The 26,477-nt window shown below is 35.2% G+C and overlaps 1 protein-coding gene across 2 annotated transcripts in view; it reads left to right on the top strand.

Moving 5' to 3' along the window:
- The window catches only part of TM2D1 (TM2 domain containing 1), a 51,209-nt gene extending 26,799 nt beyond the window's left edge, over window positions 1–24,410 (top strand). The window contains exons 5-7 of one of the 2 annotated variants that reach the window (XM_024740412.1): window positions 9,899–9,972; window positions 22,060–22,189; window positions 24,097–24,410. In XM_024740412.1, the coding sequence (XP_024596180.1) occupies window positions 9,899–9,972; window positions 22,060–22,170 (185 nt within the window). In that variant the 3' untranslated portion in view covers window positions 22,171–22,189; window positions 24,097–24,410. Of the gene's footprint in view, window positions 1–9,898; window positions 9,973–10,330; window positions 10,429–22,059; window positions 22,190–24,096 lie in introns of those variants that run through there. The other variant, XM_024740413.1, reaches the window with a different exon arrangement.
- The last annotated feature ends 2,067 nt before the right edge of the window (window positions 24,411–26,477 follow it).

Below are 26,477 nucleotides of genomic sequence, written 5' to 3'. Positions count from 1 at the left end.
TCATCCATATGCAAAGGGGACAGTTTTACTTCTTTTCCGATTTGGATTCCTTTTATTTCTTTTTCTTCTCTGATTGCTGTGGCTGAAACTTCCAAAATTATGTTAAATAATAGCGGTGAGAGTGGGCAACGTTGTCTTGTTCCTGATCTTAGAGGAAATGCTTTCAGTTTTTCACCATTGAGATTGATGTTGGCTGTGGGTTTGTCATATATGGCCTTTGTTAATGTTGAGGTGGGTTCCCTTTATGCCTTCTTTCTGGAGAGTTTTTATCATAAATGAGTTTTGAATTTTGTCAAAAGCATTTTCTACATCTATTGAGATTATCATATGGTTTTTATCCTCTAATTTGTTAATATGGTTTATCACATTGATTGACTTGCGTATATTGAAGAATCCTTGCATTCCTGAGATAAACCCCACTTGATCGTGGTATAGGATCCTTTTAATGTGCTGTTGGATTCTGTTTGCTAGTATTTTGTTGAGGATTTTTGCATCTATGTTCATCAGAGATAGTGGCCTGTAGTTTTCTTTTTTTTGTGACATCTTTGTCTGGTTTTGGTATCAGTGTGATGGTGGCCTTGTAGAATGTGTTTGGGAGTGTTCCTCCCTCTGCTATATTTTGGAAGAGTTTGAGAAGGATAGGTGTTAGCTCTTCTCTAAATGTTTGATAGAATTCACCTGTGAAGCTATCTGGTCCTGGGCTTTTATTTGTTGGAAGCTTTTTAATCACAGTTTCAATTTCAGTGCTTGTGACTGGTTTGTTTTTATTTTCTGTTTCTTCCTGGTTCAGTCTCAGAAGGTTGTGCTTTTCTAAGAATTTGTCCATTTCTTCCAGATTGTCCATTTTATCGGCATATAGTTGCTTGTAGTAATCTCTCATGGTCCTTTGTGTTTCTGCAGTGTCAGTTGTTACTTCTCCATTTTCATTTCTACTTCCATTGATTTGTCTTCTCCCTTTTTTCTTGATGAGTCTGGCTAATGGTTTATCAATTTTGTTTATCTTCTCAAAGAGCTAGCTTTTAGTTTTATTGATCTTTGCTATCGTTTCCTTCATTTCTTTTTCATTTATTTCTGATCTGATCTTTATGATTTCTTTCCTTCTGACTTTGGGGGTTTTTTGTTCTTCTTTCTCTAATTGCTTTAGGTGTAAGGTTATGTTGTTTATTTGAGATGTTTCTTCTTTCTTGAGGTAGGATTGTATTGCTATAAACTTCCCTCTTAGAACTGCTTTTGCCGCATCCCATAGGTTTTGGGTCATTGTGTTTTCATTGTCATTTGTTTCTAGGTATTTTTTTGATTTCCTCTTTGATTTCTTCAGTGATCTCTTGGTTATTTAGTAGCATGTTGTTTAGCCTCCATTTGTTTGTATTTCTTATAGTTTTTTTCCTGTAATTGATATCTAGTCTCATAGCACTGTGGTCAGAAAAGATACTTGATACCATTTCAATTATCTTAAATTTACCGAGGCTTGATTTGTGCCCCAAGATATGGTCTATCCTGGAGAATGTTCCATGAGCACTTGAGAAGAAAGTGTATTCTGTTGTTTTTGGATGGAATGTCCTATAAATATCAATTAAGTCCATCTGTTTAATGTGTCATTTAAAGCTTGTGTTTCCTTATTTATTTTCAGTTTGGATGATCTGTCCTTTGGTGAAAATAGGGTGTTAAAGTCCCCTACTATGATTGTTAGTGTCGATTTCCCCTTTTATGGCTGTTAGCATTTGCCTTATGTATTGAGGTGCTCCTGTGTTGGGTGCGTAAATATTTACAATTGTTATATCTTCTTGGATTGACCCCTTGATCATTATGTAGTGTCCTTCTTTGTCTATTGTAATAGTCTTTATTTTGAAGTCTATTTTGTCTGATATGAGACTTGCTACTCCAGCTTTCTTTGATTTCTATTTGCATGGAGTATCTTTTTCCATCCCCTCACTTTCAGTCTGTATGTGTCTCTAGGTCTGAAGTGGGTCTCTTGTAGACAGCATATATATGGATCTTGTTTTTGTATCCCTTCAGCAAGCCTATGTCTTTTGGTTGGAGCATTTAATCCATTCACGTTGAAGGTAATTATCGATATGTATGTTCCTATGACTATTTTCTTAATTGTTTTGGGGTTTTTTGGTAGGTCCTTTTCTTCTCTTGTGTTTCCCACTTAGAGAAGTTCCTTTAGCATTTGTTGTAGAGCTGGTTTGGTGGTGCTGAATTCTCTTAGCTTTTGCTTGTCTGTAAAGCCTTTGATTTCTGCATCGAATCTGAATGAGATCCTTGTGGGGTAGAGTAATCTTGGTTGTAGGTTCTTACCTTTCATCACTTTAAGTATATCATGCCACTCCCTTCTGGCTTGTAGAGTTTCTGCTGAGAAATCAGCTCTTAACTGTATGGGAGCTCCATTGTATGTTATTTGTCATTTTTCCCTTGCTGCTTTCAATAATTTTTCTTTGTCTTTAATTTTTGCCAATTTGATTACTATGTGTCTCGGCATGTTTCTCCTTGGATTTATCCTGTATGGGATTCACTGCGCTTCCTGGACTTGGGTGGCTATTTCCTTTCCCATGTTAGGGAAGTTTTTGACTATAATCTCTTCAAATATTTTCTTGTACCCTTTCTTTTTCTCTTCTTCTTCTGGGACCCATATAAGTCGAATGTTGTTGCATTTAATGTTGTCCCAGAGGTCTCTGAGACTGTCCTCAATTCCTTTCATTCTTTTTTCTTTATACTGCTCCCTGGCAGTTATTTCCATTATTTTATCTCCCAGCTCACTTATCCATTCTTCTGCCTCAGTTATTCTGTTATTGATTCCTTCTAGAGCATTTTTAATTTCAGTAATTGTGTTGTTCATCATTGTTTGTTTGCTCTTTAGCTCTTCTAGATCCTTGTTAAATGTTTCTTTTATTTTCTCCATTCTGTTTCCAAGATTTTGGCCCATCTTTACTGTCATTACTCTGAATTCTTTTTCAGGTAAGTTGCGTATTTTGTCTTCATTTAGTTGGTCTTGTAGGTTTTTGCCTTGCTCCTTCGTCTGTGACATGTTTGTTGTCATTTCATACTTTTTTTAATGGGTGGTGCTGTATTCCTGTCTTACGGTTGCATGGCCTGAGACGTACAGCACTGGAACTTGCTGACAGTTGGATAGAGCGAGGTCTTGTTGCTGAGATGAGGACCTCCGGTAGGCCTCACTCCGATTGATATTCTCTGATGTCTGAGATTCTCTGTTATTCCAGCAATTTGGACTCAGAGCTCCCACCACAGGAGCTCAGGCCTGACCTCCAGCCTGGGAACCAAGATCCCGCAAGCTTTGTGGCATGGTTAAAAAAATAAATAAATGAAAAAGAAAGAAAAAAAGGAGCAGTATAATATCAAAGAATAAAAAACAAAATAAAATTAGAAAGATAAAATATATATTAGCAAAAATAAAACTATAATTGAAACAACAAATTAAAAGCACAACAGAAAAAGAAAGAAAAAAAAGGGTGGGGTGGGGAAATAAGCCAAAAAGAGAGAACAATAACAAAGTATAAAGGATAAAATAAAATTAGAAAAATAAAAGATTTATTATGAAAAATATAAAAGAATCAACAACAGTGAATCAACAAGGTAAAACAGACCCCAGTCCGGTCACTGGGGTTCCTCCAGTTCCCTTAGGTTTCCGTGGTCCCCCACCGGTGCCTGGTAGGTGCTCTAGTTGTGAGGAGGCGCAAATTCCACGTCCTCCTAGTACGCCATCTTGACACCGCTCCTTTATAGATAGCTTTTTAAAATCCTTTTCGATACCATTTATGATCACTGGAATTTTATAAGAACCAAATAAATAATGCAGATATGATGAAGCTTGCTCTTAAGTAATTTCTTTTTTTTTCTTTTTTTTTAACTGAAGTATAGTTGATTTACAATGTTTCAGATGTACAGCAACGTGATTCAGTCATATATATATATGTATATGTATAAATATATATGTATTTTTTTCTTTTAAAGATTCTTTTCCATTATAGGTTATTACAAGATATTGAATTTAGTTCCCTATGCTATACAGTAGGTTTCTTTTTAAATAATTTAGTGTTGAATGTGATACTTCGTTATATAAATTTTACTTTAGGATTAAGTAAGGGAAATATGTTGAGGGTGAGATTAATTTAAATTTGATAAGATCCAAACATTCCTTTAAGAAAAATTTTCTTTCTAGGTATTTCAAATTTCTTTTTAGCCCAGAACTATTACTTTATGTATAGCTTTATTTCCTTTAATTGACTTATTATTCCAGTGCTGCTTTAGCTGGAAGCCTTTTTTCACCATGAAGCCTTATTTTTCTAATATTCCATCTTTGTGTTTTTAACCATGTTAACATCTGTGTTTTTTTTTTTTTTTTTTTGCGGTACGTGGGCCTCTCACTGTTGTGGCCTCTCCTGTTGCGGAGCACAGGCTCCGGACATGCAGGCTCAGCAGCCATGGCTCATGGGCCTAGCCGCTCCGCGGCATGTGGGATCTTCCCGGACCGGGGCACGAACCCGTGTCCCCTGCATCGGCAGGCGGACTCTCAACCACTGCGCCACCAGGGAAGCCCTGTGATTTTTTTAATATGCAGTAACTGGTATATTATGTTTTGTCCATTGTAGCATTAAAAGATTATGGATTCTCAAAGATAATAGCTCTTTTTGAGCAGTTAATGGGGGAGAGATACTCTTTTCATAGTAGTATTACTTTTAAGTGTAAATGTTTTCTTATTACGAGAATAACAAAATGTTGCATGTTTTTAAGCCCCAAACTTATAAATCTTTGGTTATATTATTCTTGTTTTCTTCTTGAGTTTGGAGTTACTAGTTTGTACTGGCATATTATATCCACAGATTGTAGGACAAATAAAGGTAAAGGGATTTGTAGGTTAAACTCTTCTAAGATTTGAAAGCTTTTCTTTATAGGTATAGATACAAAATGAATAGTGATAACTAATTACCAAATCGTTATAGAATGCTTGGGATTTGGCAAACAGCAACTTCAGTATGAAATAATCATCTGCATTCTCTAAAATAGTTATACAGAAACAAAAGTATTTGCAAGATTCAACCTGCAATAAAACAAAAAATACCAAAATTTTTTAGAATACCAAAAATGAATCTCTGTTCTTTTTATTTTATACCCAAATAAATTCTTTTATTGAATTTGTGTACTGTTTTTTTTCTTTTTCTTTTTTTCGGTACGCGGGCCTCCCACTGTTGTGGCCTCTCCCGTTGTGGAGCACAGGCTCTGGACGCGCAGGCTCAGCGGCCATGGCTCATGGGCCCAGCCGCTCCGCGGCATGTGGGATCTTCCTGGACAGGGGCACGAACCCGTGTCCCCTGCATAGGCAGGCGGACTCTCAACCACTGCGCCACCAGGGAAGCCCTGAATTTGTGTACTTTTAAATGTAAAGTTTAAGTTACTGAAGTATAAATAAAGTACACTAAGAACATGAGGTTTATTAATGTCATCTGGCAGCAGAATCTTTTTGGAAAAATAATCTACAATAGTAATGGTTCAAGATAAAAATGGATCCTTCTTGATTGGAAACATTGTTAATTGGAATTTGAAAACAATCTCTAAAATCTAAATATAATATTTCTTTCCACAATAAGATAAGTAAATAGGGTCTGTACAAAGAGACCTAACAAATTTTTACTTGGACAAAAAAGTCAGTCTACTTTTGGTAGTTCACTAATACCTCCCCATCTTTTAAAAACTGGTATTGGTGCTCAAAATAATGAAATCTGTAAGAGTAACGGTTTGCATTGTTTTTTGCCGAAAGCTTGGCCTCTGTGCACCGGTGCCAAATTGAATCTCGGAGACAGAGTTTTGGGTGAAGTAGAAAAGAATAGCTTTATTGCTTTGCCAGCCAAAGGGGAACACAGCGGGCTCCTGCAGTCGAAAACTATGTGTCCCAACCCAGTAGGATTTGATGAGGTGTTTTATAGCAATAGTTCGAGGGTGGGGTTGCTGACAAGATTAGGGTGCATACAGGGCCTGCACTTCTCTAATCTGGTCTCAGATAATCTTGATGAGCTTCTCTGGTTCCTGACCTCAGGTAGTTTCTTGGCTGCTCCTCCCTTGATTAGCAACTGTTTGAGTCTGCCCTTTGGAACTCAGAGAAGGTCATGGAGACTGGATCCTCTTCCCTACAAACAAGAAAACGGGGGACAGAAAGACTTCTGTGCCCAGGGGCCCCACAGGGTTCTGCTCGTTTTCAGTTTTAATAAATGCTGTTTAGAATGTATGCTACTTTGTGTTTTTCAAGTTGCTCAGTGTTTGTTTACAAATAAGATAATTTACTATTGATATATTTTATTCCTTCAGTAGCCGTATTGACTAGGCACAGAAATGACACAGCCCTGACTTCAAGTTGCTTGTGGAAGGAAGGATATAGGGGAAGTCAGACAAATAAATATGTAATAAATCATACCATGGGATATGTGCTCTGCTGAAAGTTAAGGGCAGGGTGCTAGGGAGCATCTAGGGATGGCATTAAATTCATCCTGGGAGCATTAGAGAAAACTTTCCAGAAGTTTTAAGAAAGACTATTAAGAGTTAGCTAGGGGGCTTCCCTGGTGGCGCAGTGATTGAGAGTCCGCCTGCCGATGCAGGGGACACGGGTTCGTGCCCCGGTCCGGGAAGATCCCACATACTGCGGAGCGGCTGGGCCCGTGAGCCATGGCCACTGAGCCTGCGCATCCGGAGCCTGTGCTCCGCAACAGGAGAGGCCGCAGCAGTGAGAGGCCCAAAAAGAGTTAGCTAGATGATTGGGAATAGTGGGGGTCAGCAGAGGAGGCAAGGCAGAAGACAGCATAGCACATATAAATGCAGGTATGAGAGCACAGCCCATTGGAAGAGAACTTCGGGTAGTTTGACTGTAACACAGACAGAAGGAATTTGCGAGAGGTGAGGCTAGGTTAGATGATGCTACTGTAAATGATGTGGGTTTATGCTGTATAAATTTCTCAATTATAATAATAATTGTAATATGGTAGAAATAGTGGTAGCACAAGTAACGGCTGGGCTAACATTTATCATATGTTTGCCATGTACCATGTACTATTCTAAGTTTTTACTTTGACTCATTATCTCTTAAAGTGCACATATTTAAAATGTACAGTTTTATAAGTTAGACATGTATACACCTGTGAAACAACCACCATGATCAAGATAATGACCATACCTGTCACTCCCCAAAGTGTCCTCATGCCTATTTGTAATCCCTGCCTCTTGGCCCTCCTTGTCCTGCTTTTTCCCAAGCAAGCACTCACCTGCTTTCCATCATTGATTAGTTTGCAGATTCCTTAAATGCTTAAATATCATCTTGGATCTGTTCTATAGTTTCTGAAAAGCGTTACTGCAGGAGTAGGTAAAATTTACCAAAGTTCCAAATACATGTATCTAACATTTTATCTAATATTTATCTAATTTATCTAATATTTTATCTGAACAAGAACCTTTCGTGTTCAATCTTCTGAAACATCCTTACAGAAGGGGTTTAGCAACTGAATATCTAGACTTTAATTGACTCACATCTTTCTCTGTTTTGTGTGTTATCATTACTTTGCCAATAAATATACTTCTATATCATTGTTTTAAAATGACTTCATAGTATTTTCTCCTATTGATAGGTCTATCTTAATTTCTTGAGACAATTTCTCCCTGTTAGATACTTAGATTGTTTCTAATTTTTTGATAGTCTTACAGCAGATATTTATTAAACTCTTACTTTCTGTCACGTACTGTTCCAGGAATTGACTTAAATAAGACAGATAAGAACCCTGCCTTTAAGAGTTTACATGGCATAGGAAGAAAGAGAATGAATGAACAAACCAATGAATGATTTCTGATCAGCACCATGATGGAAATAAATAGGGCAGATGTGATAACAGTGCTGGGGCTGCTACGGGGAGCAGCATGCTGGGTTACAAAGACTTCTCTGAAGAAGAGCTACAGGAAGAACATCACTGGAAGATGGGATGACAAGGGCAAAGGCTCTGACATGGTTACATTTTTTTCATAGAGTAGCAGTTCATTAAAGAAAAACTTTTTTTGACCATTCTTAATATTCTTTTTGTAAACAAATTGAAGGAAGGGAAACTGTGGTATTTCCAAAATGCTCTGTGAAGAGGGATACATTTTAGAAATAAAATAAGTGAGTGAATGGATATAGTACATGTACTGAGTGAGTGGATAAAGTTCCTTGGGCAAATATAGTAAAATGCAATGAATGAAAAAAATAATTAAAGGAGTTGTTATGTAAGATAGTGGATAAAAAGTTAGGGGTCTTTAGGAGACAGAAAAGCTGAGAAAATTTATCTATTCAACAAATATTGAGCATCTACCATGTGCCAGGCAATGTTGTAGGTAATAAGGACACAGAATTGAACAAGACATAAAAGACCCTCCCCTAACAGGGCTTCCATGAGACAGATAGTAAACAATATAAAATATTAGGTAGGTAATAAGTATTTTGAAGAAAACTAAGTGCATAATTTTATATAGTATCTATATTTTAAGTTTTAAAATCATTTCCAACATGTGTTATAGCAGTACTTAAAACATTGTTCTACTGTATATCTAATACTAATAAGAGGTGGTGGGGTGGGTGGAAATCATCTAATTTGCCTACATATTTCAGTCTTTTTTATGTATTTCCAAATGTGTGCAAGAGGTGATCTCATCCAGTCTTACAATTTTAGCTGATATATATTTGTAGTTGATGCTTAGAACTACCCTTTCACGAAGAGTCTTGCTTCATACCATTTTTATATCTCAAATGGGATATCTGGAAAGCAGCTCAAGTTTAAATATAGAAGAGAGATTACTCATCCCACCCCCACCCCCAATCTGCCTCTTCTAATTTCATCATTATATTTTTGTGTTATATCATTGTATATGTCCTAGATTCTATGCTCTATTATCATCTATTTTAGTACCTTAGCTTTAAGGTTGGAACCAAGGACAGGTGTATATAGCTCACAGAATTGTTGATTTTGACTATTGGGCTAATAAAAAACATAAGATGCTTAGGGAAAAAGTACAGTATAGGATAACTTCAAGATAATTGGGTTACTGATAGAATTTTGCTGTTTAACTACAAGATCAGTGTTTTTTTCTGATTATTTTTTCTGTGCCTTGACAGTCTGTCTATTTGAACTTCCTACTGTAAATGCATATTAAAATTTGGATCCATAATGTATTAAGTCTAAATAAATAAATAAGGATTTTAAGACTAAAAGATGTTCTGTAACTCTGGTGTAATGAGATTTAAAGATTTATTTTCTTAGAAGTCTTGTAAGATTACAAAACTTTTCTCTTAAGTTTTGTAAGATTACATTGAGTTTTTATTTCAGTTCTTATTATTTATTTAAGTGAATTAATTTTTTTTGGCTTTTCTATGTAGAGGGCCCTTTAAACTTTTCTCATATTTTTAGGTGAAGATTTGATTTTTTTTTAATAGTGTTTCTTTATTTTTACTTGTTGACAGTTTGCTTTATTTATTTATTTATTTATTTATGGCTGTGTTGTGTCTTCGTCTCTGTGTGAGGGCTTTCTCTGGTTGTGGCAAGCGGGGGCTGCTCACTATCGCGGCCTCTCTTGTTGCAGAGCACGGGCTCCAGACGCGCAGGCTCAGTAGTTGTGGCTCATGGGCCTAGTGCCCTGCGGCATGTGGGATCTTCCCAGACCAGGGCTCGAACCCGCGTCCCCTGCATTGGCAGGCAGATTCTCAACCACTGCGCCACCAGGGAAGCCCAAGATTTGATTTTTTTAAAGTGTTAATTTTATATTGTCGATGTAAAGCATTTGTGTTATATATAATGGTTTATTGGGAAATGGAAAAGTTTATTAATATTTATAAGACTTTCCAGGTTGTAAATGACTTTATCTTCTTTTCTAGGTTTGTTAAAGTTTTGCACTGTAGGATTTTGTGGAATTGGGAGCCTAATTGATTTCATTCTTATTTCAATGCAGGTAAGTTAGTTTCAATCTAGAAGATGAACTACTTTTCCATTCAAATTTGCTTTCTGTGATATGTATGTTAGAAAGCAGTTAGGAATGCTTTTTCAATGTTTCTTCAGATGCTAGATCTAAAGGATCACGGCCATGTTTTCAAGTTGCATTTCCCAACCTGTGCCAATTAGCAGTTCTAAAAGACATAAGAGCTTCATTAACAAGGATTCTGTGCTCTAATATGATTTGTAAATGTGAGTTCAGCTGAGTTATAGAGATTTCTTTACTGGAGAACTCAGAATCTTTATAGTTTGTATTATGAATCTCTAAGTGGGATTGAGGTTATATTTCAGGCTTATTGTTTCTTTTCCTATTACAGCCACATTGTCAATTACTATAATAGGATACTGATGGGAATCTGATATTTACATATGAATATGTGGAGGCAGAAACAAGATTTTTTTTGCACTGGACAGGTACTCTATACTAGCGTTCTCTTGGTTGCAAATTGTAGAAACTGAAATGCAGCTAGCTTAAGCCAAAAAGAGAAAAGGAATTTCTGGGCACTCTGGAAAATCTAGGAGAGGGGCTGGTCTCAGGCAAGACCCAATTCATATAATCAAATGATGTGTTCAGGACTCTCCTGCTCTTCATCTCTGCTTCTCTGTGTTAGCCTCGTTTTCTCCTGCTGCAGTGGTTTGTGAAATGCTCTTCTTACGCGTTTAAAAGTGCCACCAGATGTTTTCTATTAAATTATACTGAACTGGTTGTGGTTAACTCATGAGGATTCTTAAAGAGATGAATTTATCACAACAAATGTCACAAAACAGCATTTCAGTAAGCATTTATGGAGCACCTAATGTCTTCAGTAAATGTGTCAGTATGTATTTAGATTATCATCAGTTTTGCTCTTCTTTCTCAGACAGTATTTCCACTCCTCAATTCTGTCTGCTTGATGTTATCCTTATGCTTTAAAAGAAAGTCAAAATCTAGATTTTTGGTAACATACTGTGAGGAGGGGACCATACTGTGAGGAGGAGGCAACATATGGACCAATAAGATATCAGAATTAAACAAGGAAAATATTTGGTTTTAAAGTTGGAATTTTCCTGTCTTTATTCATAAACATATGCCTAACCAAATATCCTGCCTTCTCTGACTGTGGTACAGGCAAGCAGGCATGAAGAGGCTAAGGTACTTGTGCACATATGCTTGGAAATGGGTTTCTCTGAGGATCCAAGGAATTTAATGTATTATTGGGATTCTTTGAGATATACAGAATTCCACATCTTTAAAACCCAACCATTTAGTTAATATTTCACACTACGTTCTTTCTTTGGTGATGTCAGTGCTTTGTAGCTTTATTTATATCAAATTACAGAGCTTATTTGATTCAGCCACTATTTTCTAGTACATGTATACCTAAACTTTTCAGAACTAATAGTTCTTAAAGATCTAGAATTGAGACTATTACATCAACAAATTATTGAGGTAGAATTAGAATGTTTGAATTTCTACAGTATATTTCCCTAAATAAGACATTTTAATAGGGATGGCTACCTTAGACTGCTTTCAGATTAGGGGAAAAATAAATCATTTTTCAAAAGTAGCCAAATAAGACATGTATCCTTATTCTACATGTTGTTTAATATACTTAACATGTGATGTTGACTACATTAATTTTAGAGAATTTTTTTCAGCCAAATAAGTTTTTACTATAAATATCATAAACTATGTTAATATTTTTGTCCTAAATATATTTTTCAATTTCTCATAAACCTTTTACATTCTGTCTATCATCTTTTTGTTTATTCTTCTTTCCTTACTCATTCTCTCCATCCCCAGTTTTTTTTTCTTTTTGCCATTAAATATTATTCCCCAGTGAGTTGCAGTGTTTTTCTTTTGGGCTGTGATCCCAGAAACATATTGTGCATGAACTCAAGACCTATAAAAACATACTTTGCTTCACAGTGTTTATAACAAAAATCCAGGAAAATCCTCTTTAAAAAAATCTCTCAACCACTGTGCCACCAGGAAAGCCCCTGTAATTTTTTTCTAAATTTATTTATTTGTTCTTTTTGTTTTGTTTTGTTTTGGCTGCATTGGGTCTTTGTTGCTTCACCGAGCTTTCTCTAGTTGTGGTGAGCAGGGACTACTCTTCATTGCGGTGCGTGGCTTCTCATTGTCTTGGCTTCTCTTGTTGCGGAGCACGGGCTCTACAGTGCAGGCTCAGTAGTTGTGGTGCACGGCCTTAGTTGCTCCACAGCGTGTGGGATCTTCCTGGACTAGGGCTTGAACCCATGTCCCCTGCATTGACAGGTGGATTCTTAACCACTGCTCCACCAGGGAAGCTGTAGTTATTTCATCTTTGAACTGAAACAATATAAAGTGTAACACATATATTACTAAAGTAAGTAAGCTTTAAATGTAGCTATATTTACTAAAAACACTTTCATGAATTTATCTGTTAGTAAACTTTTGAAGTTTCTTCTGTTTGTTTTTTTGTTCTTAAAAAATATGCGGATGGCACTGTGTGAATGAATGGTATAAAACAATACATAGAATTAATTCTTTTGTGTATTCAACAAAATCTAAATCAGTGATGCATGGATAGCATACAGTTTTTCAGTTATAGGCAACCATTGTATATAACTATATATAGTTGCTGTATATATAGTTATTCATAAGGCAGGTCTGAAGATTTTAAAATACTCATTGTTTTGTGCTTATATTTATATATATCATGAAGGATAGATTAGATAATTTGGTCTTTTATCAGAAAAAATATGAGAATATTTGATTTCATTTAAATCTCTTTTCTCACTCACACAATGAATAGTTTTAATTATACCAAAACAACTGATGTGTACTCCACCAACAAAAAGGAAAGAAAATTGATTGTGTTCAGTGGAGACAAGACAGCCACAAATCAGAAACATGAAGATGGGTACAGGGAAAATGGAAATTTGCATTGGAATGTAGAAAGTTGTTGAAGGAAGTATGTCAGGGTTCTTCGTGACAATTTAAAAAATTCTATGCATTGTGGAAGAAATTACTTTTATTTTCATTCCTATTAACATTGCAGACACAATCTTGTAAAACAACTATACCCCAATTTAAAAAAAAAAATTGCAGAGTAGGTTCCTTAAAGAACTAATAACTATATAAGCAGCAAAATACACAAAGCAATGTAGTCTCCAAGACATTTTTTTAATTTTATAAATAAATTTATTAAATACCTCATTAGTTTGGCATTTAATATATGTAACTCATTTTAGCCCTGGGTTATATACTGCTTTTGTATTTTTTTTTTAACTTTTACACACCAGGTTTGATTTTTCACACATAAATTTCTTGAGAAAAAAAGATTTTTATTAATCTCCTGTAGCACTAATAGTATGCTCAACATAGAGTATGCTCTCAAAATTTTTGCTGATTTAAGCTGAATGCAGTATACCTTGTGAAAAGTGTGGCTTTGTGCCAATTACAGGGAAGATGAGAGGCTGAAAATCATAGTTTAAAAAAAATGATTGCTCTTCTTTAGGGCTTTAAAGTTCTAAATTTCGTGGGTCACTTGAGAGGTAATGAACAAAAATAAAAGTTGGTATGATAAAGTAGAAATAGGTATAAGTTGGGGTCCTTGCCCTAAAGGAACTTAGAATCTTACCCTCCCCAAAGAGGTGTGAGAATAACATCCCACTTATAATCAGAAATATGTCCTTTGGAACTGCAAGCTGAAAATAAAAGAAGTTATCTTGATTTTATCTTGTTTAAATTCTTGAATTTTACTAAAAATTTTAAAAGCCTAGGCTTTTCAGTTTAGAGCATAAATAAGGCTCAGGTTAATAGGTTCACTTCTGTGTAAGCCAGTTTGTTTTGTCAAAGACATATCCTATGCCCTTGCTCCGTGAAATACATGCCATTGATCAAAAGTACTAAACATGTTATCACCCTAAATCTATTTCCAGTACTGGAAAAGTTGGTCAAAGTCCTTGATAGTTCACTAGACGTAGGACAGCAATATATAAAAAGTAGATATCAAGCCTTTCAAATAGTTCTCTGTATTATTTATTTAACCCTGGTGTGATTTACTGGGGAAATGAATTGGAAAATGGAGGGGAATGATAATTTGGGTAGTCTCTGCTTTGTCACATCATCTCAATTAAGTATCAGTAGATTTCACTTAGTTCACTTACCTGTGGGCAGATTTTTATTTAGTGAATTAAAGGAATGTTCAAAAGACAAAGTAGTTCTGAAACTGAGCCCAGCGCTGGTTTTCCTGGGGAGATAGGATGCTGAATCCTATTCATTTCTTGAGGAATGATGTTTATATCAGTCATTAAGGATTAATACTAACCAGTCTTTAAATCAAATGAAGTCAGGGGATCTGAATGTGTAACTTCTGGCATTGTGTGGGAATTTTGGTGCTTAATTAAAATGTGACAAATTAGATGTTTTTAATGGTTTTATGTTAAAATTAACGACATACAGAAGTCAGCTCTGGACACAAACATGTAATTTGACTTTTAAGAGAATATGAATTTACTTCTTTGGGGAACTGGGGTGGACACAGGTTGCATCATTATCCTCTAATTGGAGGCAGCTGTGTCATTTTACTTTTTACCAAGTCTTCAGGAGGTATGATCTTGCATTCCTTTTAATTTAATATTTGCATTCTTTATATGAAGAAACTCATAAGTGGATTAGATAGTGGTACATTGATAGAGTTGCATAAAATGTAAGCTTTTGCCCTTCACTCCTGAATTCATTCATAATGTTTTAAATGTATAAGATATTTGAGTTACTTAAGCAGTCTGACTTCAACAACAAGGAAGCGCCAGTAAATGAGGGATCACATCTGTTGATAAAGTTTAGGTGTTAAAGTAGTTACTGGTAACCATCTTTTTTCCTTTAATTTATTTTTACTAGAGTGATACTTAAATATATACAAACAAAAATACGTTTTCCACTAACAAAATCAAAAGTTTATATATTACAAACAAAACTACAACACTGTTAAAGTTCAAATAAGGTAAGCTCTTTTTTGTGTGGTAAAGTATACATACAATACAAAATTTGCCATTTTAACCTTTTGTAAGTATACAGTTCATTGGCATTAATTACATTCAGAATGTTGTGCAACTGTCACCACTACTTCGAAAACTTTTTCATCACCCAAAACAGAAACTCTGTACCAATTTGGCAGTAACTCCCTATTTTGCTCTCCCCCAGTCCCTGGTAACCTCTAATCTACTCTGTCCTGAAGAATTTGCCTACTTTATAGATATTTCATATAGTTGGAATCATACAATATTTGTCTTTTTATGTCTGGTTTATTTCACTTTGCATAATGTTTTCAAGGTTCATTGATATTGTGGCATGTTGCAGAATTTCATTCCTTTTTATGGCTGAATAATAATGTTCCATTGTATGTATGTACCACGTTTCTTTTATCCATTCATCTGTTGATGGACACTTGGGCTGTTTGCACGTTTTGGCTATTGTTAATAATGCTGCTATGAATATTTGTGTATAAGTATCTGTTTAAGCCCCTTTTCAATTCTTTGGGGTATGTATCTAGGAGAAGAAAACTTTTACAGAAAGCTAATTGAAGAAAATATTTTCATGACTTTAGATGGGTTAAGTCTTCTTAACCAAGATCTCAAAAACATAAACCATAAAGGAAAAAAAAATCATTGAATTTGATACATTAAAATTAAGAAATTCTTTTCTAAAAAGAATATCATAGACCAAGTTAACAGTTAATAGACTGAGTTAAAGAATACTAGCAACAGGAATTGATATGTGGAATATACAAATCAACAAGAAAATGATAGGGAACTTAATAGTTAAATGAGCGCCATAAACTAAAGATGATTCACAAAATCACCCAAATAACTAATGTGTAAATAAAGAGATACTTCTGGGCACTTACCCCAAAATGCTCATACTCCTGTCCACAAGGGGACATTGTACAAATATGTCTCTTATAGCACTGTTTGTGGTAGCAGGAAGTTGGAATTAACCTAGATGTGTACACTAATTGGAGAATGGATGTATCTTCTGTAACACTAGGCAACAATTACAGGCACTTACCTAGATGTACATACAGCTACATGGAAATGTCTTAAAATCTTAGTGTACTGTGAAAATCGTTTGAAATTGAACAAGATCCCCAACAGTATCACTTGGATAAATTTAAAATGCATATTTATTCAAAGAACATCACATGTTTTTCAAGAATAAATATGTTTCCAAGTCATATACCAAGTTAAGTATATGCCCATTATTTGTGTGGTGCCTGTGGGCGGGTGAGTGGGATTATGGAGAATTATAGTGGAGATCAAAGATTAAGAACAGGAAAACAGGAAATTTGATGATCACTGCTTAACATTCCTGACTTTAATGTGTACTTCTAAAGTTTTCTGATTTACTTTTCCTGCTATAGACTTTGCACCTATAGAAAAGCCTACTCCTTTAAGTAAACAATTCAAGATTTTTTGCATTTAGGCTGCAAATAAAATATCATGGTGAAAACAACCAGAAATGACAGGAAAGGAGAAATTAAATTTCACCCAATTCCTCCAAACCACCACCAACCATCTTCACAGAACAAGGGTGTGGTAGGACAAAAGATACGTCAAATCCCTGGAACCTGTGAATATTATCTTACTTAGAAAAAGGGTCTTTGCAGATGTGATTAAATTAAGTATCTTGATATGAAGAGATTATTCTAGATTATCTGGATGGGCCCTAAATCCAATGACAAGTATCCTTATAGGAGACAAAAGATTAGACACAAACACCCACACAGGAAACAAGGTGGTGTGAAGACAAAGGCAGAGATTGGGGTGATGTGGCCATAAGCCAAGCAATGCCAAAGGAGCACCTTAGAATGGATTCTCCCCTAGAGTCTCTGTAGGTCATACGGCTGCACTGATAACCTTGATTCTAGACTTCTGGCGTCCAAAACTGTGAGAGTAAATTTCTAGTTTTAATCCACTAAATTTGTGGTAATTTGTTACAGTAGCTGCAGGAAACTAATGTAGACAAATATGAAGTTGTTTTCTTGTGGTTTTAGGGCTTCTCACACAAGAGACGTTGACACCCTTTGTACAAAATAGCTTCCCACAATGTAGTAGCCCTCCTGTTTTCCCTCTTGGAAGACCTGTAGTAACCTCTTGGTCCATTAATTGTTAAGTGGTCTTTCTTTTCCCAATAGATTTCAAAAAATCTGCCCTAGCTTATCAAACAAATACTTCATGCTATAGAATTTGGCTTCAGGCTATTTTGTAGGAGAGAAATAAACACATAATTTTAGGTTTCATACTCTATTGTCAATGAACAAGTGGACATAGGCATATTTAATTGAGTAAAATATTTCTCAGTATGAGATATTTTTTAAAATTTGTAGTTTTATATTTAACAGTACAATAATATACTTGTAATAATTTATATATCGTATATTAACGCATATATGTGGAACCTAGAAAAATGGTACAGATGAACCGGTTTGCAGGGCAGAAATAGAGACACAGATGTAGAGAACAAACATATGGACACCAATGGGAGAAAGTGGGGGGAGTGGGGGTGGTGGTGTGATGAATTGGGAGACTGGGATTGACATGTATACACTGATGTATATAAAATTGATGACTAATAAGAACCTGCTGTATAAAAAAATAAAATAAAATTCAAAAATAAATAAAGTAATTTATAATTGGCACTGTATTATACATAAGTGTATAATATAGATGCTTAAAAACAGGTTTAATTTTTAATTTTGGTGAGGGAATATGGACTTAAATAATTGAAACCTTTACAGCTGATAGTTTTCTTAAAAATTAAGTAGGGAGAGCAGTTTCTTCTTTGCTGGGATAATTGATAGAAAAGGATGTTGACAATACCTTGTAGAGTTGTTTGCATTTAAATGTCAGTCAAACAAGATATAAAATTTTAAAAGTACCATACAGATTCGTTTATTCTATTCCTCAATTTACAGCTAAGAAAAACGGAGGTCCAGAGAATATTAATCCTACAACTAGTTATTGACAGTTTTCTCTTCAAGATTTCCTTTCTGTCTAATACTTTACCACACTGACTTAATTTGGTTGTCTTTGGAGCAGGTCTTCAAATTGTCTTAGCAGAGAATAGCAACTAGTGCTATGCTTTGGTGATCTGGCAGTGGTGTGTAGGAGGCATTGAAGACAAGTGCATTATCTGGAGTTTTGGCTATGAGTAACAGAAACCTCAATTTAAATTGGCTTTAATAACATGATAGTTTGTTATATTATATACCAAGGATCTGGAGATATGGTAGTTCTAAGATTTGTTAATTTAGAGCTTAAAGACAAAGTGAAAGATCCAAATTCATTATTCCCTCCTTCCCTTCCTTCTCTCCCTCCTTTCTTCCCTTCTTCCTTCCTTCTCTTTGCCATCTTCAGTTCCTTTGGTTAGCACCACTTGCTATGTAGTTACTTTCAGAGGCGGAAAAACATCTCTTTTTCTCTCACACGTATATTCTTAAAAGCAGATAAGCCTCCCATTGAACTTGTCTCATAGATTATTATCTCATTGGTGATTGATTACATGCCCAGGCTGAACCAAACCCGTGGAAAGAGGATGGAATTACCACCATAGAACTAGGTGTTGAGGAGCCAGAATTACATAATTTGAGGGGTAAGAAATGCTGTAATAAGACTGATAAATTAGATACAAAATTGGATCATGTATTAATAGGTAATTAAACTATAATCTTTGGGGCTATTTACAGGATAGGAGAAACAAGACTAAAACGACACTGTATCATTTTTCTATATGTTAACTGGTAATGTGACAAGATTGTAAATCATCTGGGCCCTAATCAATTTTTAGTTAAATAGTTCTGTTTCCTGAGAGTCAAATGAGCTGCAGGTGGGCTTATTAGAAATGCATGATATTAAAAGGCCATCCAGTCTTATATTTTCCTTATTTCCAACTTCTGAATACTTTTTTTTTCAACAGGGATAAGTGAGATTGTCAGAGGAGATGGCATAGGAAGAAAAAAATAATAGGACAAAAGGCCCAGTTCCAATCTGTGCACATATTCCAAATTAGGCAAGTTTTTACCATATGACTTAACTTATTTCTACTGGCTGGGCTTTCCTTTTTCTTTGTTTCCTTAATATGGTCTCAAAACATGTAAATTCCAGTCACCCATTCTTTTCTTTCTTTGCTTAATACTCATAGTAGTTTCGTCTGTGACGTTACCATTAAAAAGGTTTTAATTTATACTTAAATTCATAAATAACATTTATAAATGTCAAGACAAAGCAATTTGAGCTTCGGAGGAAATCCCCAAGTACGTGACAGCACCTAGCATGGTATCTAGAACATAAGTGCTTTGTAAGTGTTATTTGAATATTAACATTTATAGTTCACTAGAATAAACTCCCTGTTGGCAGACTGTATCTTATTCACTGTTCTGTGTATAATGCCTAGCACAGTGCATAGACTGTAGGAATTAAGTATTTGTTGAATAGTTTTTAAAACCAAATTTATTTTTAAAGTGAAGAATGCGCTACAGCAGTGTTCTTCAAACTCTGGTTGCATAACCCCTAAAAGAAAATTTTTTTAAATCCCTACCCTCTGCATGTTTTAAGTTGACATTTAAGTTTTGTCATAAGTTTAAATAGTTGCAAAGGATATAATTTCTAGTTTGCAAATATTGACATATTTAAATAAAACTGTTACATCAATTTTAAAATGTATCCAACAGAGTATAAATACCATAGAATTTAAAATATCATTGACTTTAAAAAGACATGAATGAACCCTTCACTATTATAATTTTTACATTGTTTCTTTTTCTCCTTGAATTTTTATTTCTATTCCCATTCTCCAACAGAATTTTACCCCAATATGTTTCTTTTAATCTTTTTTTTTAATTTAATTTAATTTATATTTGGCTGTGTTGGGTCTTTGTTGCTGCACGCGGGCTTTCTCTAGTTGTGGCGAGCAGGGGCTACTCTTCGTTGCGGTGCGCGGGCTTCTCATTGCGGTGGCTTCTCTTTTGCGGAGCACAGGCTCTAGGTGCGTGGGCTTCAATAGTTGTGGCATGAGGGTTCAGTAGTTGTGGCTTGCGAGCTTAGTTGCTCCGTGCCATGTGAGATCCTCCCGGACCAGGGCTCGAACCCATGTCCCCTGCGTTGGCAGGTGGATTCCTAACCACTGCACCACCAGGGAAGTACCCCCAATATGGGTTTTTTTTCAGTTTTTTTTGGTTCTTCATTGTTCTACTCGGTATATTATACCCTTTAAATTTTATTTTTCTTAGTATTGCCTCTACTGAAATTTTCACAAACTCATACAAAATATAAATTTCCTTAAAATCATCTATTTTTATCATTAAAATAATCTCTCTACGATGTCTTGAGATGTTCAATACCATGAGAGTTGCTCAACCAAGAGCAAAGAATCAAATAACCTCTCTTCTGTTAGAATGCAACATGGCCAGTCAACTGGTTTCCTATGTCAGGTCTTCTTTAGAAAAAAAAAATGATGAATGTTAGCTTATTTTAAATATAATTTCAGGGCATAGTTTTGCTACACATTATTCTATTCAAGTTGAAGAAAGAAGAAACTTTAAATAGAAGTAACTCAGATTTTAAACAATGCACATTCATTTGCGCCACCAGGGAAGCCCCTTCTTTTGTTTTTTTTTTAACATCTTTACTGGAGTATAATTGCTTTACAATGGTGTGTTAGTTTCTGCTTTATAACAAAGTGAATCTGTTATACATATACATGTGTCCCCATATCTCTTCCCCCTTGCGTCTCCCTCCCTCCCTACCACCCTCCCTACCCCCCATATGTTTTTATGCTTGAAACTCTTCTACTGATCATATCATTCATTAAAATATTAAAGAATGTTCTGTGATTTCTGGATTGGGTTGTCATTATAATTACTGATATACAGTTGATCAAAATAGCATAAACATGTTACAAATATTAGCAAATTATTTTTAAGCTAAAAAAAAGTAAAGTTTTACTAGGACTGCATCTTTTGAACAAGATGTGACAGAGCATATTTTTGGATTCTTGATTTTAAAAGAGATTTCCTGAAATCCAATATTTTGAATTATCCCCTTCTTTGACACATCAGAGACTTTTATACCTCATGGCAATGTGCCATCAGGGTGTGCCTTACTGTAGGTATGCTTTACTGTTGTCAAGTTGGAGAAGGGACCACAGTGAAAGCAAAGAAGTGGGCAGGGGACCTAGCATGCTGATTTTAAGTCTAGTGTGGTATCAGGTGGATCAGTTTTACAAAGAGTATTTACTTGAATTAAGGATCTCAAAATGAATTCCCTTGAAACTATCTGGGTCTACATATACCTTAGTAAATCCTTGTGTACCCCTAAGGCTACAGTGTGAAGATTATTATCTTAAAGGATAATAGAGAGATCATGTTAAGTGAATTGTCACAAATGTGATTAAATGGACAAGATTATTGTCATTAGCATGGATGAGCTTTTTTTTTTTTTTTTTTTTAAATCTCTTCCTTTTCCATTCCGTGTGGTTCTGGTAGGACTGTCAGTCATCCTGTCTCATCTCCCAGAGGGATCCTGGCCTGGCCAATATTAATCCTATTACCCTGGATTCAGTAATTTGTTCTGCAACAGGTGTAAAAACCAAGCAGATCAATGAATATTCTTCCCTGAAATTGTTATATAAACACTGAGGAAGAAAATTTAACTTTCTTTCTGTTGGGAGCTACTGAGCTGCGAAGATGTGTATCTGGAACTGTTGGCAACCAATTGAGGGTGCCTGTCTGTAGAAAGAAGGCAGGCAGAGCTACACGAAGAGGCAGGGGTGCCAAACCAAGGGCCTTGTGGGGTATGGGGTTTCAGTCGTTGAGGCCCTTAGTTCCTGCAGCTCTCTTGATTCTGTGAGCTTCCCCAGTGTGCTTTTCAGCTACATGAGCCACAATTACTTTTTTTTGCTTGAGTTAGAGTTGTATTTCTGGTGCTACTGAAATAATTGTATTAACACCTAAGAAAAGTAAACTCAAAGTATTTTTAAAGTATCTTTTGTAAAATGGGTAATTTGGAAAATTTTCTCTTCTAGATTGTTGGACCTTCAGATGGAAGTAGTTACATTATAGATTATTATGGAACCAGACTTACAAGACTGAGTATTACCAATGAGACATTTAGAAAAACGCAGTTATATCCATGAATATTGTTTAAAAGAAACAGTAAGTGATACATATGTGTAATCTTAATTATAGTATATTATCTGTATAAAATTATGATAATTTGAGAACCAGGGGAAATTTAAGAGATCATCTAGTATTGTAAACCTGTCTTTTTGCTTATCAGGAAAGGCAGGTCTCTAATCTTTTTTTATTGTTTTTTAAAATTTTTATTGGAGTATAGTTGCTTTACAATGTTGTGTTAGTTTCTACTGTACAACACAGTGAATCAGCTATACATATACATATATCCCCTCTTTTTTGGATTTCCTTCCCATTTAGGTCACCACAGAGCATTGAGTAGAGTTCCCTGTGCTATACAGTAGGTTCTCATTAGTTATCTATCTTATACATAGTATTACTAGTGTATATATGTCAATCCCAGTCTCGCGATTCATCGCATCCCCCCCTTCCCCCTTGGTATCCATACGTTTGTTCTCTATGTCTTTGTCTCTATTTTTGCTTTGCAAATAAGATCATCTATACCATTTTTCTAGATCCCACACATATGTGTTAATATACGATATTTGTTTTTCTCTTTCTGACTTGCTTCACTCTGTATGACAGTCTATAGGTCCATCCATGTCTTGCAGGTCTCTAATCTTCTATAAAGCATTTTTGTATATGCTCATTGCTCCTGCAGTTCTCAATTCAGACTGTTTCTTTGCAGTGAATATAGTTAAAGGACAAGGTTCACAAGAAAAAAATAACATCAAAGCAAAAAGATATCCCATAGTTTTATATAATGGTTATGATGAAAGTATGTGTTATAGATGATAAAGCATATCTTTTCTACTGTCCATCCTTCTTAGGGTCAGTATGATCCTTAAACCTCCTTCTCTTCTCTTTTCCTAAATCTGAAAGTTGATAGAGTTTCAACCCTGAACTACTATAAGCAGTTATTTTAAGCTGAAGTTTGGCCCTGCCCATGAGAATTATTAATTGGCCTTAGAACTGTCTAGCAGCTTTCAGGGAAGACAGAGAGAAACATAGGCTGAATGTTTTGGCCACAATCATAATCCTAGGATTTTTAGTTGACTCTATCTCAGAGAGTGCTTCTAGAGTCCAGGAAGGGACTAGGCATTCATTTTCTATGTTTAATGTATAAATAGGATATGAAGTATAATTTTGCCCTTAGGGTAGATTTTTTTCTTTTCTCACAGTAAAATTATAGGATATGCTTTATAGTTATTGCCATGAGAGTTGAATGGTGACAGGCCCTTCCTGTTAAGATCTGAGGAACGTATTCAACTCGTTGTCCAAAAAGTTCTTCAGATCTTTTCTTACAAACCATAAGAGTCTCTGTGTTTAAAATTGAAATGAAGCATAGAGATCCATCTGCCTCTTCTTACTAGGGAAGAAATTAAGACCTAAGGAAGTTGAGACTAAGGTACACAATCAGTACAAAACTGAATCTAGAACCTAGGTCTTCTGTGCACTCCACTGGTTCTCTTCTACCCCACCCCCACTAACTGCTTTGTTTTTTATTAAGTATCTTCATTTTGGAAATTGTCACTGCTAACTTTATGAGAAGGGTTGTGTAGTTTTACATAACCTTATTTTCACACTGTAAATTGTTGTTTCTCTTTTTAAAGTATATAGATTGTTTTAAAACTATAATGTATAAAAAATAAGCAAATGTAATTTAAAAAACAATATCTGTAGCCTATTATATAAACATTTAATTAGGATTCCAGACTCAGATTTAAAATTTAAAACTAGAAGGGCCTATTGAGAAGGCATATCTCTGCATTGTCATTCATATAATCTCCTACAATACCTGCAGAAGTGCTCCCAGTGTAAGAAAAAAATATCTTGAATAAATGAAGCATTAATATGTGTATCTATAAAAACCTCATTGGATTCTCTTAAAAGATTGTGTTTTAACATATTTCTTTTTTCTGTTTTAGGATTTGGGCCTCCTTGATTTTAATAGAGAACTCTGTGTGTAGATTTCCAGATTTTCCTTTTTCCATCTTCATATACCACTTTACAGATTCTGTTTAATTTTTTGTTGTTGCTGATGTTTTTGTTTTGTTGTCTTAGTTAAAAACATTATTCTGATATTTATTTAATAGAACTTTGAGATTTATATGATAATAGTCTTTCTTAGGCTACTGTCTCTATGAGATAGATAGCTTATTACTCTGATATTAATGTGTTTTCCAAAGGCAAGTTGCCACTTGTCCTTTTCGCTTCTGAGAAATGAAAGCATGACTTATTCACATTTTTTAGTGCTTTATTATTAAGAAAACTGTCTTAAATGTTGAATGTTTCTGTCTTCTGCATTTTGATCCTTCAAAGCAGTTAATCCATGGTGCGAACAAATACCATCTATATTGCCTGGGGCTGCAGTCTTGTATATGACAACCTACCTGTTTTTTGGAGCTTTCAGATCTGTCTTTGCCTTGGTATCCAGGGAGCTAAAGATCATCAGAGAGTCTGAAACCTTGAGGCAACGCAGATACTCTTGGCATTGATTCAGGACTCTGAAGTGTGAACTTTCTCCTTTTTGCTTTGGGAGTGATGCACTAGCTTTTGGTGGACCAGATGCTGACTCATCTAGCTCAGTGCAGTTATATTTGAAGCTGGATGGACAAAGTGGGAACACCAACCAGATGATTAATGTCTTCCATCTGTTAGCACTGCCTGGCAGATGCTGGCACAAGTGTCTTAAGTGATGCATCAGTGTCTGGAGGAAGCAGCACCTGTACGTTAGCACTAGTTTTTCTTGCCGTGTTTTGAAGGGTTTTAAGAAGATGGAAATACATGAAATGCTATATCCCCAAAATACTGTCATACTCCTACTTTAGTAACAGGCATACCAATTTCAAAATTACTGGGATCTGGGCTTTTCAAAAGTAAAAAACCATAATTTTTCATCACTCATTTCACTCAAAAATATACAGTATAGTACAGTTACCTTCATAGTATGTTAGTCATTCAGTAACAGCTTCTCCAGTTGATGGGAGATTATTAAGTATTGATATAAGAAGTGAATTTGGATTGATTCCTGATATACACCAGGAAGGGTCTCTGATTTGTTCATTAATGGAAATACTGAGTGTCTATCATTTGGGAGGCACTGTTCTAGATTCTAGGATGCAGCAGTGGACAAAGCACTAACATCTCTGTCCTTAAGGAGCTTATATTTCTTTGGGATCCACTTTTTCACAGTGATATTTTTGGCCTCAGTTAAGCTAGATGCCCATTTTCTAGTATTCCCTAGTTCCTTTTGGTTGCTCACAGTGCTTTGAAGTTTACTTACCTAAGCTCAGATTTAAAAGTCTGTAAGTTTCCACAGCTATGTAACTTCAATTACATGAGAAATACCTGCAGTCACATCTTGAAACAAATCTTGCTTCCTATGTAATTGTTACAGTTACCTTGACCAGGTGGGAAGTCTGTTTCCAAGCAGGTGCTTCTCAAAAGTATTTATTCAAATAAGCTGTACTCTGAAAGAGTTTTTGGTAAAATCTAGAAATAAAGTCCCTTCACAGTACACTCTTAAACCTTTAGACTTAATTTTCACTATAATTTCCTAAATTCCTAAAAACGCTTTCATTTTTCCAATTTGTGTAATTCCCTGTTGCCTAATACATGTAATTCTTTTACAGATGGTTTTTCTGTGTCTTTTTATTTATTTACTATGGGACTACGTTTAAAGCATGTGAATACAGTTTTGTTTTGGTTTAGTTTCATAGAGCGCTATATTATTATGGCTCTTTGTTAGTAGTGTGTGTAGGAATTATATGTTAAGGCCTCTGTATGAGATGTTTTATATGATAACCCTGATTTTAGGACAGTGGCCAAAATTGTAAGATGGATTAGCTCAGTCATTCCTGGGATTACTCCTAAACCCTCTAGAGTAAAATGGAAAGGATTCTTTCAGTTCTATAGAAACAGTTAGTGTTCTATAGAAGCATTTATAAATGGTACTACTTTAGCCTGAAAGGATTAATACAATTTCCAGAAGTACCTCTTTACCCAGGAAGATTTCTTACCTCCACTGTATTAAACTAAAGGACCTCTCTAAAATTTCAGAGATTCTGTCATGTCTATGGCCAGCATTTGTTCATGGGACCACTAGGACTCTAAGAAATATTAGTTTGGGGGTATTTTTTGTTTTTGTTTTGTTTTACAAAAACTTTCTATGTCTTTTCCCCTTATTTTAACCTAGATGCTTAAGGCTTAGTTAAGTATTATTATACTGATAGGCAGCTAGGAAGCTAAAATAGATAGAAACTAGCAAAAGAGAAAGGTTAGTTCTTAAAAAGTGCAAGTCTAAGAT

The sequence above is a fragment of the Neophocaena asiaeorientalis genome, unplaced genomic scaffold (genome assembly GCF_003031525.2).
Source record: "Neophocaena asiaeorientalis asiaeorientalis breed wild unplaced genomic scaffold, Neophocaena_asiaeorientalis_V1.1 scaffold581, whole genome shotgun sequence".
NCBI classification, from domain to species: Eukaryota; Metazoa; Chordata; class Mammalia; order Artiodactyla; family Phocoenidae; genus Neophocaena; species Neophocaena asiaeorientalis.
This window is presented reverse-complemented; position numbering and strand designations above follow the sequence as displayed.